This window comes from Macaca nemestrina, chromosome 8 (genome assembly GCF_043159975.1).
Source record: "Macaca nemestrina isolate mMacNem1 chromosome 8, mMacNem.hap1, whole genome shotgun sequence".
Taxonomy (NCBI): domain Eukaryota; kingdom Metazoa; phylum Chordata; class Mammalia; order Primates; family Cercopithecidae; genus Macaca; species Macaca nemestrina.
In genome coordinates, this window is record NC_092132.1 from 55,290,373 (window position 1) to 55,306,119 (window position 15,747).

The 15,747-nt window shown below is 38.1% G+C and overlaps 1 protein-coding gene across 1 annotated transcript in view; it reads right to left on the bottom strand.

Moving 5' to 3' along the window:
- Positions 1–7,458: 7,458 nt before the first annotated feature.
- LOC105497282 (2,4-dienoyl-CoA reductase 1) overlaps positions 7,459–15,747 on the bottom strand; it is a 45,029-nt gene continuing 36,740 nt past the window's right edge. The window contains exons 8-10 of the mRNA XM_011768292.2: positions 14,633–14,779; positions 7,723–7,785; positions 7,459–7,623 (exon numbers count right to left, since the gene is read on the bottom strand). Of these exons, the coding sequence (XP_011766594.2) occupies positions 7,564–7,623; positions 7,723–7,785; positions 14,633–14,779 (270 nt within the window). The 3' untranslated portion in view covers positions 7,459–7,563. The remainder of the gene's footprint in view (positions 7,624–7,722; positions 7,786–14,632; positions 14,780–15,747) is intronic.

The following is a 15,747-nucleotide window of genomic DNA, read 5'->3' on the forward strand; positions in this document are numbered from 1 at the left end:
TCCTGGTGTCTAGTTTGCATACTTCCTGGATTTTCTTTCTATGTAGAACTGTTCGTTTCCACCAAGGGTATCTGCTGCCTCTGAAAATATTTTTTTCTAGCTATAACAACTCTATTTTTTACTACATAATTAAATTTTAATGTAAAATTCATAGCATCTTGATTATTGAATGTCATATCATCAATACTTTTGTGTATTCTGTGGATTCTATATTTCATATTGAGATCAGCATTCAAAATAGTTCTATTTCTATCTGCAAATAGTTTCAAATGAGTTTAAAAAATAACATCTGAAAAGAAATGCTAACGTAATCATTTATCTTATCTAGCAAGAAGATTCTAAAACATTCTTTAACACACATCTAAGTCACAGTTTCACATATTTGTAGCTAGAATATCCTATACTGGTTATAGTTGACATGTAACAGTTGGTGATTTTAGATTTCTTTGATTGTGAAACAGGGAGCTATGAAAGATGTGTCCATGTGAAATTTACAGTTACTGCCTAGGAGTTAATGATCGTTCTGGGTCAGCTTGAATGTCCCTGTTCTATAAATACAACACTTATTTTCTGAATTCATAAAAATAACAAAAAAAAAATGTGAACTATAACGTTTCCCTCAAGAACAAACAGAAACAAGATCTGCCAAAAACTAAAATTCATCAAATGATGTTGAGTAGGAGATTGGCTTTGCCTTTAGCGTGTAAATGGAAGCACTGCCATTAGACTGAGTTTAACTACTAAGAATAAAGAAAGAAGAAAATAACCTTAATCTCTTGTATTTGTTTTTTTCTTCAAAATGTCAGCTGACATGCAATCCATGATGGATCCAGGTGGAAATGTAGGATGAAATTATTATGGTCTAAGGAATCTAAATAAACATAAATGTGACTCAGTGAACTACTGGATACTTCGTTGAATTGAGGGGTGTCTCTAACATTAAAATTTACAAAGAAATCTCAAAATTTCCAAATATTTGAAGTTTTCTGCCCAACTGACATAGTCAAATATTTAATTTTTTTTTTTTTTAAGACGTAGTTTCACTCTGTCGCCCAGGCTGGAGTGCAATGGCATGATCTCGGCTCACTGCAACCTCTGCCTCCTGGGTTCAAGTGATTCTTCTGCCTCAGCCTTCTGAGTAGCTGGGACTACAGGTGCCCGCCACGACGCCTGGCTAATTTTTGTATTTTTAGTAGAGATGGGGTTTAACCATCTTGGCCAGGCTGATCTCGAACTCCTGACCGCATGATCTACCTGCCGTCGCCTCCCAAAGAGCTGGGATTATAGGCATAAGTCACTGTGCCCAGCCCATAGTCAAATATTTCTTCTTGAAATATCTCCAAAGGAATAACAGGAACATACAGAATTTTCCTATATTTCATTCATAGAAAAATAACTATTCACTACCAAGTATGCACCAAAACTCTACCAGATTTGGCATTCTTACAGTAACAGCATGAGCAAAGAAAGAAAAACAACAACAAATTATGATAGGGAAATTTCTGAAGAGACTTCCTAGAGGGCTGTCAGCAATAACTGTCATGAATCTAGAAGCAGGACTAGCACAGTAGGCTTTAATTCCTGAGCACTATCACACAAAGAAATTCCTACACCTCAGCTACATCAGTCGCACTTACCTATAAATGACAGGTCTGCTTCCTCGAGCACAGAACAGGATGAAGAATGAAAAAAATGAATCTAGATAGGCAAATATAAAATTACAGGCATAATGCCTACCTCATACCACAAACAAAATTCATTCCAAGTTTATTATCAATATAAATATGAAACATATGTAAACACAGGAGAATAACTTCAAAACTTCATGCATGAAAATACTTCACATCCAATTATGAAGAAACAAATTGAAAAATTGGACTCTATTAAAATTAAGAATTTCTGTTCAGAAAGACTATACACTTCAACAAAAAACTGTGAAAAATCAAATTTCAGAGTGGGAGAAGATACTTGCAACACATACTTGACAAAGGCACATACCCAAAATATATTAACATTACTCCTAGAAACCAACATTTAAAAATATAACCCAATAGAAAAATGTGTAAGAAAGCTGAACAAATTTTTCACTAGAGGATACCCAAATGATATCCAATAACATATACAAGTAATCAATTTTATTAGTAATCAGAATAAATGCAAATTGGCCAGGTGCAGTGGCTCACGCCTGTAATCCCAGCATTTTGGGAGGCTGAGGCAGAAGGACCATTTGAACCCAGGAGTTTGAGACCAGCCTGGCAACATGGCAAAACTGTCTCTACAAAAAGTGAGCTAGGCACGGTAGCGTGCACCTGTAGTCTCAGCTACTAGGGAACTCGGGTGGGAGAATCACCTGAGCCCAGGAAGTCAAAGCTGTAGTGAGCCGAGATCGTGTCACTCCACTCCAGCCTAAGCAACAGGAGACCCTCTCTCATAAAAAAAAAAAAAAAAAAAAAAAAAAAAAAAAAAAAGCAAATTAAACACACGAGATGCCACCGCACACTTACAGAATGGCTCAAAGTAAAGAGAATTTGAATGCTCACTACTGGTTAGGATGCCGCACGGTGGAAGTTCCCAAACAGCTTGGTGGGAGGTTAAATTGTCAATAGTCTTGGAAGCCATTTGACAGTATCTACTCAATTTGAACACAAGCATACCCTAAAACCCAGCAATTTCACTTCTAGGTATTACCAGTCTAACAGATAAAGGTGTATATATTTTCGCCAAAAGAATAGAATGTTCACGGCAGCTTTGTATTTGGCATAGCCTCAAACTAGAAATAATTCAAATGTCCACTAACACCAGAACTAACAAATAAATTGTGGTATATTCATATATACCTTATATTCTATGGAATATAACAATGAGCATGCATAAGCAATTACTACACAGAAAGAAAGCCAAAAAACAGAAGAATACATACTGTGTCATTCTATTTATATAAATCTCAAAACAGCTTAACGATGGGGTTAGAAGTCAAGACAGTGTTTAGCTGTGAGGAGGAGGAAAGGAGTCACGATGGTGGGCACAAGGGAGGCCTCTGGGTTCCTGGTAATGTTCTGTTTCTTCTGTTTCTTGACCTGGGGAAAGGTTACCCGAGTGCATTCATTTGTAATAATTCATGATTTGTGCATTTTTAGAAGTCATACTTCAACTAACAAGCTAAAGACATTGATGGGTTTTCTCCAAGGTTTTTGTAATGTAACTGTTAACTCCTAAAAACCTTGTTATTGTCTCTTAAGTTATGATCCCAAGAAATATCCAACTGGGTGAGAGACATGAGCCTGACTTACTGTGTGACCTAGGGCAAGTCACATAACTTTCTAGGTCTGCAGTTTCCTTAACTGTAAAACAAAAACATTGAGAATTAGCATTTTCTAAGGCTTTACCAGCTCTAAAATTCTATTATTCAAAGTCATTAAATTCTCATTGTTTTAGTTTCCACAAGAACAATAAGGAAACAATGGCTGTCACTCTATACCTGAAACATTTCCCGGAGGTGGTTTCACATGTTAATGGTAAGATGAGTGAAACTGTTACCAATAATCTTTAATTTACTGAGTATTAACTCTTCCACTAGTACAATAGAAGCAGGACTCTTACAGAAGGTATTGAGTGACAAAGTAACTCTTAAGGTGAATACTGATGTGGTTACAGCCCACATGTGGTCTGTCATAGAATTACCCATAAACAATGCTTTTCTTTCAGACTCAGGAAAAAATATCTGTTAGTCAGTATCTCCATGATCTCTCAACTCTGATCCTCTCTGCCATGCTGGCAAGCTTTGCTTTCTCATCAACCATTTGTAATAACACATAATAATGATGCAATAGATGACTAAGAAACTATTAAAAGAACTATTTTTGTCTTTAACAGAGGAAAAAAATTGCATACAAACTCATACAAATCAAAAATTTTACAATACCCCATTAAGATACCAATAGGTAAAATGACAAACAGGAAATTCAGAAGTGTATAAAAGTATTCAATCTCACTAATAGTAAGTTTTTAATGGTACTATCATTTGATACATGTAAAATTGGTGAATACTTTTAATTGTTGGCAGGTATTTGTTGAAATGGGCACTGTCACACATTACTCAGGGGGGTTTAAACCCATACAAATCTTTGGAATAACAATTGGATATGTATATCAAAAAAACTTTAAAAGCTTCATAACTTTGATTAATAATACCACTTCTAAAAATGAGAAAAAAATTCCAAATTCTAAAAATGTGTTATACACAAAAATGTTGTTTTATTTATAATACTGAAAAATAAAAGTAACCTGTGATCTCACTTATGTATGGAATCAAATAAAGTTGAACTCATGGAAGTAGAAAGTAGAATGATGATTGGATGGGCATGGCGGCTCACGCCTGTAATCCCAGCACTTTGGGAGGCCTAGGCAGGCGGATCACCTGAGGTCAGGAGTTCGAGACCAGCCTGGCTAACATGGTGAAACCCTGTTTCTACTAAAACTATAAAAAATTAGCCGGGCATGGTGACATGCACCTGTAATCCCAGCTACGCAGGAGGCTGAGGCAGGAGAATTGCTTGAACCCTGGAGGTGGAGGTTGCAGTGAGCCGAGATCATGCCATTGCACTCCAGTTTGGGCAACAAGAGCGAGACACCATCTCAAAAAAAAAAAAGTAGAATGATGGTTTACTAGAGGTTGAGGGAGTGGGAAGAAGAGGGTTTCTGATCAAAGCGTACAAAATTTCAGATAGAAAGAACAGGTTTTAGGATCTACTGCAGGGTGACTATAGTCAATAATAACGTACTGTATATTTAAAAATAACTAATAAAAGTAAATTTCAAATGTCTCTCCATAAAGGCCAATAGGTAAGAGAAGTGATAGATATGTTAATTAGCTTGATTTAATCATTCCACATTGTATATGTAAAGGTAAACTGAGGCTGGAGCCGAACTGGGAACGAAGACACAAGGCAAATGGCAGTGAGAATAGCTTTTATTAGGACTCGTGGGCGAGGTTCCTCGGTCCAAAGGTGCAGGCCAAGGAAGTTGCGCTGAGGGAGGAGGGTAGGGGCTTCTTATAGCCTGAGAGGTAGGGAAGCTGGTTGTGCAAACAGGGCCTGGGGGGGTCTTGGAACTACTAGGGCAGGAGTTGAGTAAGGGTCACGAGGAAGGGGTCTTTGGAAACTGTTAACTGAAACTGCTGTTTACAAACTTGTGGAATGCAGGTGAGCTGCAGGTCATGGGGGAGTGTGGTTGCCCAGCCGGAACTCTGATGCATGTAAGTCTGCGGGTATGTACAAGGGTGAAGGGAGTCTTTAACAAAAGGCCTGCTACACCGGGTAATGCCGCCATGTTGGGTCTAGACTCCTGCCTAACAGTATACATATACCAAAACATCACACTGTACCCCTAAAATGTACAGGGTACCCCATAAATGAATTCAATTATGATTTTCCAATCAAAAGTAATATTAATACTAATTTTAAAATGCATTGGCAAGGGAGGCATCAGCATTCTTGAAAAACATTTAAAAACAAAAAATTTTAAAACAAAGGCTCAGTGGCTCATGCCTGTAACACCAGCACTTTGGGAGGCCAAGGTAGGAGGATCACTTGAGGTCAGGAGTTCAAGACCAGCCTGATAAATATAGCAAGACACTGTCTTTATAAAAATTTAAAAAGATAATAAAATTATAAATAATCCTATTTCCAATAAATTATGATACATCAAAACAACAGAATACTAAAAATAATATTTATCTTAAAAAGGATCCGATTTATCATGTAATCTGAATTTTTTTTTAAAAAAAAAGGTTAAAACAACACTGGAAAAAGAAATGTATTAAGTTATATAAATGTAAACATTTAGTATCAATTTAACCAGAAAGAGAAACACGGCTATATTGGTGGAATCAGTGGAGGGAAAGTGTCTTTGTGTGTTTGGTGAGAGGTGGGTGGGAAGGTGGGTTTGGAAATGGAATGAGTGATAAACCATCACTAATGGTGTGTGGACACAATATCAACACAATAATGTGATAGTAAATAAGCATCACAAGATCTGATGGTTTTATAAATGGGAGTTCCCCTGCACAAGCTCTCTTGCCTGCCACCACGTAAGATATGACTTTGCTCCTCACTCACCTTCTGCCATGATTGTGAGGCCTCCCTAGCCATGCTGAACTATGAGTCAATGAAACCTCTTTCCTTTATAAATTACCCAGTTTTGGTTATGTCTTTATTAGCAGCATGAGAACAGACTAATAGACACGATTAGTACAAAAGGTAAAATGGAGACTAGGTAACTGTCTGCATTTTATTTTGAGAGTATTGTATTGCAAGCATGTGGAGAAAAAGTGTAACAGCCTAAAAAGCCCAGTGAAAGTCAGTATAATTAGAAATGTCAGGCCACTTATTCCAAACCTATAACATTCCCCTACATGTACACAATTAAATGTAATAAATGTAATTTATGTACACAATTAACTGTCAATGTAATTGGGGTTTCCATGGGGCTTGTGGCATATATACTCAAACAGGAAAACTGGATTCCTTTGCAGATTTATTTAGATGAGGTAATATGGAAGCTGGTTTCCTCTCCTGTCAACTTGGGCAATGGCGATAGTCAGTCTAGTGAACATGTTATAAGTGACTCCTGGGAAAGCAAAACGGACATTTTAAAAATATAGGCTCAGAAGTATAGCTCTGTAGACTTGAGACTTTGGATTCATTATTATTTGATTTTCAGGATGACAAATTAGTCAAACCAAAGAGGAAATTTAATCAAATGATACACAAAAATATTTTATAGACTTTGTTTACCTTTTTTACCCAGAAAAATCTATTCTTCTTTTACAGCTGGGATGGCGTGCTATCTCCTAGGCATCACATTCTCTAAACTCTGGAGACAGAATGAATTACTTCCTCCTCCACACTCAAATACTGCTGGAATAATACTTATCACAATGTACCATAAATTATTTATAAGTTTGACTATCTTGCTAGATAATGAATTTCAAAAGGGCAAGGGCTATAGCTTATTCAGTACTAAATGAAATGCCTGGCTACAAATAGGTCCTAGTAAAAATTAAAAATAGGAGTTAATACTGAGTTACCCAAAGAAGTAATTCACAAGTCCAGTGAAAAGAAAATATACTGGAAAGGCAAAGTCTATTATATTTAGTGTGTATCCTCTAATTTCTTTCTTTTAGGCCCTATCAGTATAGGTATAGTATAATATGTAACTCAAATACTACCCCCACCATTGAGTTTCTCCTGATTTTCCAAGCCACAAAGATCTGTTTTCTCTGCACTTCTAAGCACTTTTTAGTGGTAAAGAGGAATCTTTACCTACTACCTACTCTCCCCATGCCTCCTTTTTTTTTTTTTTTTTTTTAATGTTTTGAAGGACTATATTTCATTTTATTCATCTTTGAATATACAATGGCTATCACTGGCTTGGCACAGAATACATATTCAATGCATGTTTGTTAATTAACAATTTATTAGACTTGAAATAGTCAAAAGATGAGAGATCATTTGTTTCATTTCTATTCCCTTTTTTGTAACCAAGATGAAGGCCAAAGTGGTCTTAGGAACCTTTTGTCTTCCTGATGAGTCCTTCTATGGTGTCCCACTGCTCCTTGGTGACCTAACACAAAAAGATGTCAATTTAATGTGCTTTTTACATGTTTTTAAAGCTTAGTATCTGAGCTGCTAATATTACATTATACACACAAAATGGCATTACCTTTCTCAGGTCATTGAATTCTCCTGAAATAAGTACTTCCTCTCCACCATCAAATTTAACAACCTGGAAAAAACAAATTTTTAAACTCTGAAACTACTCCTTTTAAAAAGTTTCTGAACCACTAGCCATTTTCCCATACTTTGGATGGAATATCTCTTTGGCACTTTAAATCAAGCCCATATTTTAAAGATAAAACTCATGATTAAACCTAAATTGATTTACACAGTTCATAATTCTATTTCTAACATCTCCACAATTTCAAAAATCTACCCAATCTTGAAGATCATCTTAAAGGTATATCTATCAAGGTAACTTGCATCTATTAATTTATCACTTGATATGGTTTGGCTGTGTCCCCACAAAAATCTCATCTTTAATTGTAATCCTCATAATGCCCAGGTGTGGAGGGAGGGACCCGGTGAGAGGTGATTGGACTAGGCAGTTTCCCCTATGCTGTTCTTGTTACAGTCAGTGAGTTCTCACAAGATCTGATGGTTTTATAAGGGGCTCTTTCCCCATCACACACACACACACACACACACACACACACACATATATACACACACACACCTCTCTGTCTCCCTTTTCTCTCTCTCTCCCTCTCTTTCTATTGCCTGCCACCATGTTAAGTTATGACTTTTACCCTTCAGCCATAATTGGAAGTTTTCTGAGCCCTCCTCAGACATGCAGACTGTGAGTCAATTAAACCTCTTTTCTTTTTATTTTTTAATTATATTTGAAGTTCTAGGGTACATGTGCACAACGTGCATGTTTCTTACATATGTATACATGTGTGATGTTGGTGTGCTGCACCCATTAACTGGTCATTGACATCAGGTTTATCTCCTAATGCTATCCCTCCCACCTCCCCCACCCCATGATAGGGCCGTGTGTGTGGTGTTCCCCACCCTGTGTCCAGGTGTTCTCATTGTTCAATTCCCACCTATGAATGAGAACATGTGGTGTTTGGTTTTCTGTTCTTGCGATAGTTTGCTCAGAATGATGGTTTCCAGCTTCATCCATGTCCCTACAAAGGACGTGAACTCATCTGTTTTTATGGCTTCATAGTATTCCATGGTGTATATGTGCCACATTTTCTTAATCCAGTCTGTCACTGATGGACATTTGGGTTGGTTCCAAGTCTTTGCTATTGTGAATAGTGCCGCAATAAACATATGTGTGCATGTGTCTTTATAGTAGCATGATTTATAATTCTTCGGGTATATCCCCAGTAATGGGATGGCTGGGTCAAATGGTATTTCTGGTTCTGGATCCTTGAGGAATCGCCACACTGTCTTCCACAATGGCTGAACTAGTTTACAGTCCTACCAAAAGTGTAAAAGTGTTCCTATTTCCCCACATCCTCTCCAGCACCTGTTGTTTCCTGACTTTTTCATGATTGCCATTCTAACTGGTGTGAGATGGTATCTCATTGTAGTTTTGATTTGCATTTCTCTGATGTCCAGTGATGATGAGCATTTTTTTCATGTGTCTGTTGGCTGCATAAATATCTTCTTTTGAGGGGTGTCTGTTCATATCCTTCACCCACTTTTTGATGGGATGGATTTTTTCTTGTAAATTTCTTTAAGTTCTTAGTAGATTTTGGATATTAGCCCTTTGTCAGATGTGTAGATTGTAAAAATTTTCTCCCATTCCGTAGGTTGCCTGTTCACTCTGATGGTAGTTTCTTTTGCTGTGCAGAAGCTCTTTAGTTTAATAAGATCCCATTTGTCTATTTTGGCTTTTGCTGCCATTGCTTTTGGTGTTTTAGTCATGAAGTCCTTGCCCATGCCTATGTCCTGAATGGTATTGCCTAAGTTTTCTTCTAGGGTTTTTATGGTTTCAGGTCTAACATTTAAGTCTTTAATCCATCTTGAATTAATTTTTGCATAAGATGGAAGGGACCCAGTTTCAGCTTTCTACATATGGCTCGCCAGTTTTCCCAGCACCATTTAATAAATAGGGAATCCTTTCCCCATTTCTTTTTTTTTTTGTCAGGTTTGTCAAAAATCAGATGGTAGTAGATGTGTGGTATTATTTCCAAGGGCTCTGTTCTGTTCCATGGGTCTATATCTCTGTTTTGGTACCAGTACCATGCTGTTTTGGTTACCGTAGCCTTGTAGTATAGTTTGAAGTCAGGTAGCATGATGCCTCCAGCTTTGTTCTTTTGGCTGAGGATTGTCTTGGCAATGCAGGCTCTTTTTTGGTTCCATATGAAATTTAGTTTTTTCCAATTCTGTGAAGAAAGTCATTGGTAGCTTAAAGGGGATGGCACTGAATCTATAAATTACCTTGGGCAGTGTGGCCACTTTCATAACATTGATTCTTCCTATCCATGAGTATGGAATGTTCCTCCATTTGTTTGTGTCCTCTTTTATTTCATTGAGCAGTGGTTTGTAGTTCTCCTTGAAGAGGTCCTTCACATCCCTTATAAGTTAGATTCCTAGGTATTTTATTCTCTTTGAAGCAATGGTAAATGGGAGTTCACTCATGATTTGACTCTCTGTTTGTCTGTTATTGGTGTATAGGAATGCTTGTGATTTTTTCACATTGATTTTGTATCCTGAGACTTTGCTGAAGTTGCTTATCAGCTTAAGGAGATTTTGGGCTGAGATGATGGGGTATATAATCATGTCATCTGCAAACAGGGACAATTTGACTTCCTCTTTTCCTAACTGAATACCCTTGATTTCTTTCTCCTGCCTGACTGCCCTGGCCAGAACTTCCAACACTATGTTGAATAGGAGTAGTGAGAGAGGGCATCCCTGTCTTGTGCCAGTTTTCAAAGGGAATGCTTCCAGTTTATGCCCATTCAGTATGATATTGGCTGTGGGTTTATCATAAATAGTTCTTATTATTTTGAGATATGTCCCATCAATACCTAGTTTATTGAGAGTTTCTAGCATGAAGGGCTGTTGAATTTTGTCGAAGGCATTTTCTGCATCTATTAAGATATTCATGTGGTTTTGTCTTTGGTTTTGTTTATATGATGCATTATGTTTATTGATTTGCATATGTTGAACCAGCCTTGCATCCCAGGGATGAAGTCAACTTGATCATGGTGGATAAGCTTTTTGATGTGCTGCTGAATTCGGTTTGCCAGTATTTTATTGAGGATTTTTGCATCAATGTTCATCAGGGATATTGGTCTGAAATTCTCTTTTTCTGTTGTGTCTCTGACAGGCTTTGGTATCAGGATGATGCTGGCCTCATAAAATGAATTAGGGAGGATTCCCTCTTTTTCTATTGATTGGGGTAGTTTCAAAAGGAATGGTACCAGCTCCTCTTTGTACCTCTGGTAGAATACAGCTGTGAATCTGTCTGGTCCTGGACATTTTTTGGTTGGTAGGCTATTAATTATTGCCTTCATTAAGGAGCATGTTATTGGTCTATTCAGGGATTCAACTTCTTCCTGGTTTAGTCTTGGGAGGGTGTATGTGGCCAGGAATTTATCCATTTCTTCTAGATTTTCTAGTTTATTTGTGTAGAGGTGTTTATAGTATTATCTGATGGGAGTTTGTATTTCTGTGAGATTGGTGGTGATATCCCCTTTATCATTTTTTATTGTGTCTATTTGATTCTTCTCTCTTTCCTTCTTTATTAGTCTTGATAGTGATCTATCAATTTTGTTGATCTTTTCAAAAAACCAGCTCCTGGATTCATTGATTTTTTGAAGGGTTGTTGGTGTCTCTATCTCCTTCAGTTCTGCTCTGATCTTAGTAATTTCTTGTCTTCTGCTGGCTTTTGAACGTGTTTGCTCTTGCTTCTCTAGTTCTTTTAATTGTGATGTTAGGGTGTCAATTTTAGATCTTTCCTGCTTTCTCTTGTGGGCATTTAGTGCTATAAATTTCCCTCTACACACTGCTTTAAATGTGTCCCAGAGAGTCTGGTATGTTGTGTCTTTTTTCTCATTGGCTTCAAAGAACATCTTTATTTCTGTTTTCATTTTGTTACGTACCCAGTAGTCATTCAGGAGCAGATTGTTGAGTTTCCTTGTGGTTGAGCGGTTTTGAGTGAGTTTCTTAATCCTGAGTTCTAGTCTGATTGCACTGTGGTCTGAGAGACAGTCTGTTATAATTTCTGTTCTTGTACATTTGCTGAGGAGTGCTTTACTTCCAACTATGTGGTCAATTTTGGAATAAGTGTGATGTGGTGCTGAGAAGAATGTATATTCTGTTGATTTGGGGTGGAGAGTTCTATAGATGTCTATTAGGTCTGCTTGGTGCAGAGGTGAGTTCAATTCCTGGGTATCTTTGTTAACTTTCTGTCTCGTTGATCTATCTAATGTTGACAGTGGGGTGTTAAAGTCTCCCATTATTATTGTGTGGGAGTCTAAGTCTCTTTGTAGGTCTCTAAGAACTTGCTTTATGGATCTGGGTGCTCCTGCACTGGGTGCATATATATTTAGGATAATTAGCTCTTCTTGCTGAACTGATCCCTTTACTGTTATGTAATGGCCTTCTTTGTCTCTTTTGATCTTTGTTGGTTTAAAGTCTGTTTTATCAGAGACTAGGATTGCAACCCCTGCTTTTTTTGTTCTTTACCATTTGCTTGGTAGATCTTCCTCCATCCCTTTATTTTGAGCCTATGTGTGTCTCTGCACATGAGATGGGTCTCCTGAATACAGCAGACTGATGGGTCTTGACTCTTTATCCAATTTGCCAGTCTGTGTCTTTTAATTGGAGCATTTAGCCCATTTACAGTTAAGGTTAATATTGCTATGTGTTAACTTGATCCTGTCATTATGATGTTAGCTGGTTATTTTGCTCATTAGTTGATGCAGTTTCTTCCCAGCATCAATGGTCTTTACAATTTGGCATGTTTTTGCAGTGGCTGGTACCAGTTGTTCCTTTCCAAGTTTAATGCTTCCTTTAGGAGCTCTTGTAAGGCAGGCCTGGTAGTGACAAAATCTCTAAGCATTTGCTTCTCTGCAAAGGATTTCATTTCTCCTTCACTTATGAAACTTAGTTTGGCTGGATATGAAATTCTGAGTAGAAAATTCTTTTAAGAATGTTGAATATTGGCCTCCACTCTCTTCTAGCTTGTAGTTTCTGCCGAGAGATCAGCTCTTAGTCTGATGGGCTTCCCTTTGTGGGTAATCCGACCTTTCTTTCTGACTGCCCTTAACATTTTTTCCTTCATTTCAACTTTGGTGAATCTGGCAATTATGTGTCTTGGAGTTGCTCTTCTCGAGGAGTATCTTTGTGGCATTCTCGGTATTTCCTGAATTTGAATGTTGGCCTGCCTTGGTAGGTTGGGGTCATATCCTGGGTCATATCCTGGAGAGTGTTTTCCAACTTGGTTCCATTCTCCCCGTCACTTTCAGGTACACCAATCAGATGTAGATTTGGTCTTTTCACATAGTCCCATATTTCTTGGAGGCTTTGTTCATTTCGTTTTACTCTTTTTTCTCTAAACTTCTCTTCTCGCTTCATTTCATTCATTTGATCTTTAATCACTGATACCCTTTCTTCCACTTGATCAAATCAGCTACTGAAGCTTGTGCATGTGTCACGTAGTTCTCATGCCATGGTTTTCAGCTCCATCAGGTCATTTAAGGTCTTCTCTATGCTATTTATTCTAGCTTGCCATTTGTCTAATATTTTTTCAAGGTTTTTAGCTTCTTTGCAATGGGTTTTAACATCTTCCTTTAGCTTGGAGAAGTTTGTTATCACTGATCGTCTAATGCCTTCTTCTCTCAACTCGTCAAAGTCATTCTGCATCCAGCTTTGTTTCATTGCTGGCGAGGAGCTGCATTCCTTTGGAGGAGAAGAGCTGCTCTAATTTTTAGAATTTTCAGCTTTTCTGCTCTTGTTTCTCCCCACCTTTGAGGTTTTGTCTACATTTGGTCTTTAATGATGGTGATACACAGATGGGGTTTTGGTGTGGATGTCCTTTCTGTTTGTTAGTTTTCCTTCTGTCAGGACCCTCAGCTGCAGGTCTGTTTTGCTGGAGTTTGCTGGAGTGTGCTGGAGGTCCACTCCAGATGCTGTTTGCCTGGGTATCACCAGTGGAGGCTACAGAACAGCAAATATTGCAGAACGGCAAATGTTGCTGCCCGATCGTTCCTCTGGAAGCTTCAACTCAGAGCGGACCCGGCTTTATGAGGTTTCAGTCGGCCCCTATTGGGAGGTGTCTCCCAGATAGGCTACTCAGGGGTCAGGGACCCACTTGCGGGGGCAGTCTGTCCGTTCTCAGATCTCAAACTCTGTGCTGGGAGAACCACTACTCTCTTGAAAGCTGTCAGACAGGGGCCTTTAAGTCTGCAGAAGTTTCTGCTGCCTTTTGTTCAGCTATGCCCTGTCCTCAGAGGTGGAGTCTACAGAGGCAGGCAGGCCTCTCTGAGCTTCGGTGGGCTCCACCCAGTTCAAGCTTCCAGGCCACTTTGTTTACCTACTCAAGCCTCAGCATTGGCAGATGCTCCTCCCCCAGTCTTGCTGTGGCCTTGCATTTCGATCTCAGACTGCTGTGCCAGCAGTGAGTGAGGTTCTGTGGGCATAGGACCATCCAAGCCAGGTGCAGGATATAATCTCCTGGTGGGCCGTTTGCTAAGACCATTGGAAAAGTGCAGTATTAGGGTGGGAGTGTTCCAATTTTCCAGGTACCATCTGTCAGGGCTTCCCTTTGCTAGGAAAGGGAATTCCCTGACTCCTTGCGCTTCCCTTATACCTCTTTTCTTTCTAAATTACAGTCACAGGTATGTCTTTAGCAGTGTGAGAATGGACTAATACATCACTGAATAAATGTCATAGTTTAAACAATATATATAATATTTTCATATTATTTACAGCTAAATACGTATTTTAAATCATATTTACATTTAGCATTGTCAGGATTGGTTCCAGAACAGACTTCCCTGCCCCAAACACACTCCTGAAAAAAAAAGTGAAGAGAAATAAACAATGCTTACTGCTCCATTAATCCAAGAAGCATAATCACTACAAAGGAAAGCAGCAAGATTTGCGAGTTCTTCTATAGTCCCCAGGCGACCACAGGGAATTCTGTCAATCATTTCTTTCTCAAATGTTCCAGTTGGGTCCAGACGGCTAAAGGCACCCTTAGAAATTAAGAAAACAATTGGGTTGTGTTGGGTTTTTCAATCATCTCCTTTCCTACTTAAGAAAAAAATGTGTATAAAATGGCATGCTACCATGCAGCTTAAAACCTCAGGCTTTGTAAGTAAAAAACAATTTCACCAAATTCTTCTTTAAAAAAAAAAATACATCACTGGAAAATATAACCCTTTTAATCTTAGTTTCTTCTATGTAAAATGAGGATATCTATCTTAGCTACCTCACAAAACTGTTATAAGCATCAAATGAAAAAAATGTATATAAAGGTACTCTGAAATATGTACAAGCTTAGGTGGTAAAGGCAGTGGTATTACTGGCTTTTCATTTAATAAACACAGAAAAGTGGCTCATGGGAAATATTTAAGAGGAAATTCCTTTTCTTTCATCCCAAAATATTAGAAAAGGAAGAAAATAAGGATGTAGAAATTCAATTAGATTCTAGACAGAGAAAAACTATAACTAAATTTGCCAAACAATTTGCTTTCTGTCAGTGATGTGAAGGAACAAACCAAGATGAATTATGGATGTGCACTGATTAATAAAAACAACTGGATTTTTCTGTACTAGTGCCTTGAAGTTTAGGTGACAGTTTTCCTCAATAACATGGCCAGAAGATAGAACAAACACTCAGAGGACTCCATGAGAGACCTCCAGTTCTTCCCAGGAGGGTATAAAGCCCAGAGACAAGGGGTAGCAACTGGTCCCAATCCTGGTTCTAAAAAGTGCATGCTAGGGAGTTTCTACACTTCAGTTTTCTTTTAATCTCTTTAACAGTAAATAGTTATTATTTGGGTACAACTCCTATCTCAGTGGCTAGACTATAAACTTAGTGGTAAGCACTTTCTTAGAGATATTTCTGTATCTTTCTCAGTACCCTTGCATACAGTGAACAGTCAATAAAGATAGGTTAAATAAATAAATAAAACGCAGGTGATTTTTCCCTAGATATTGG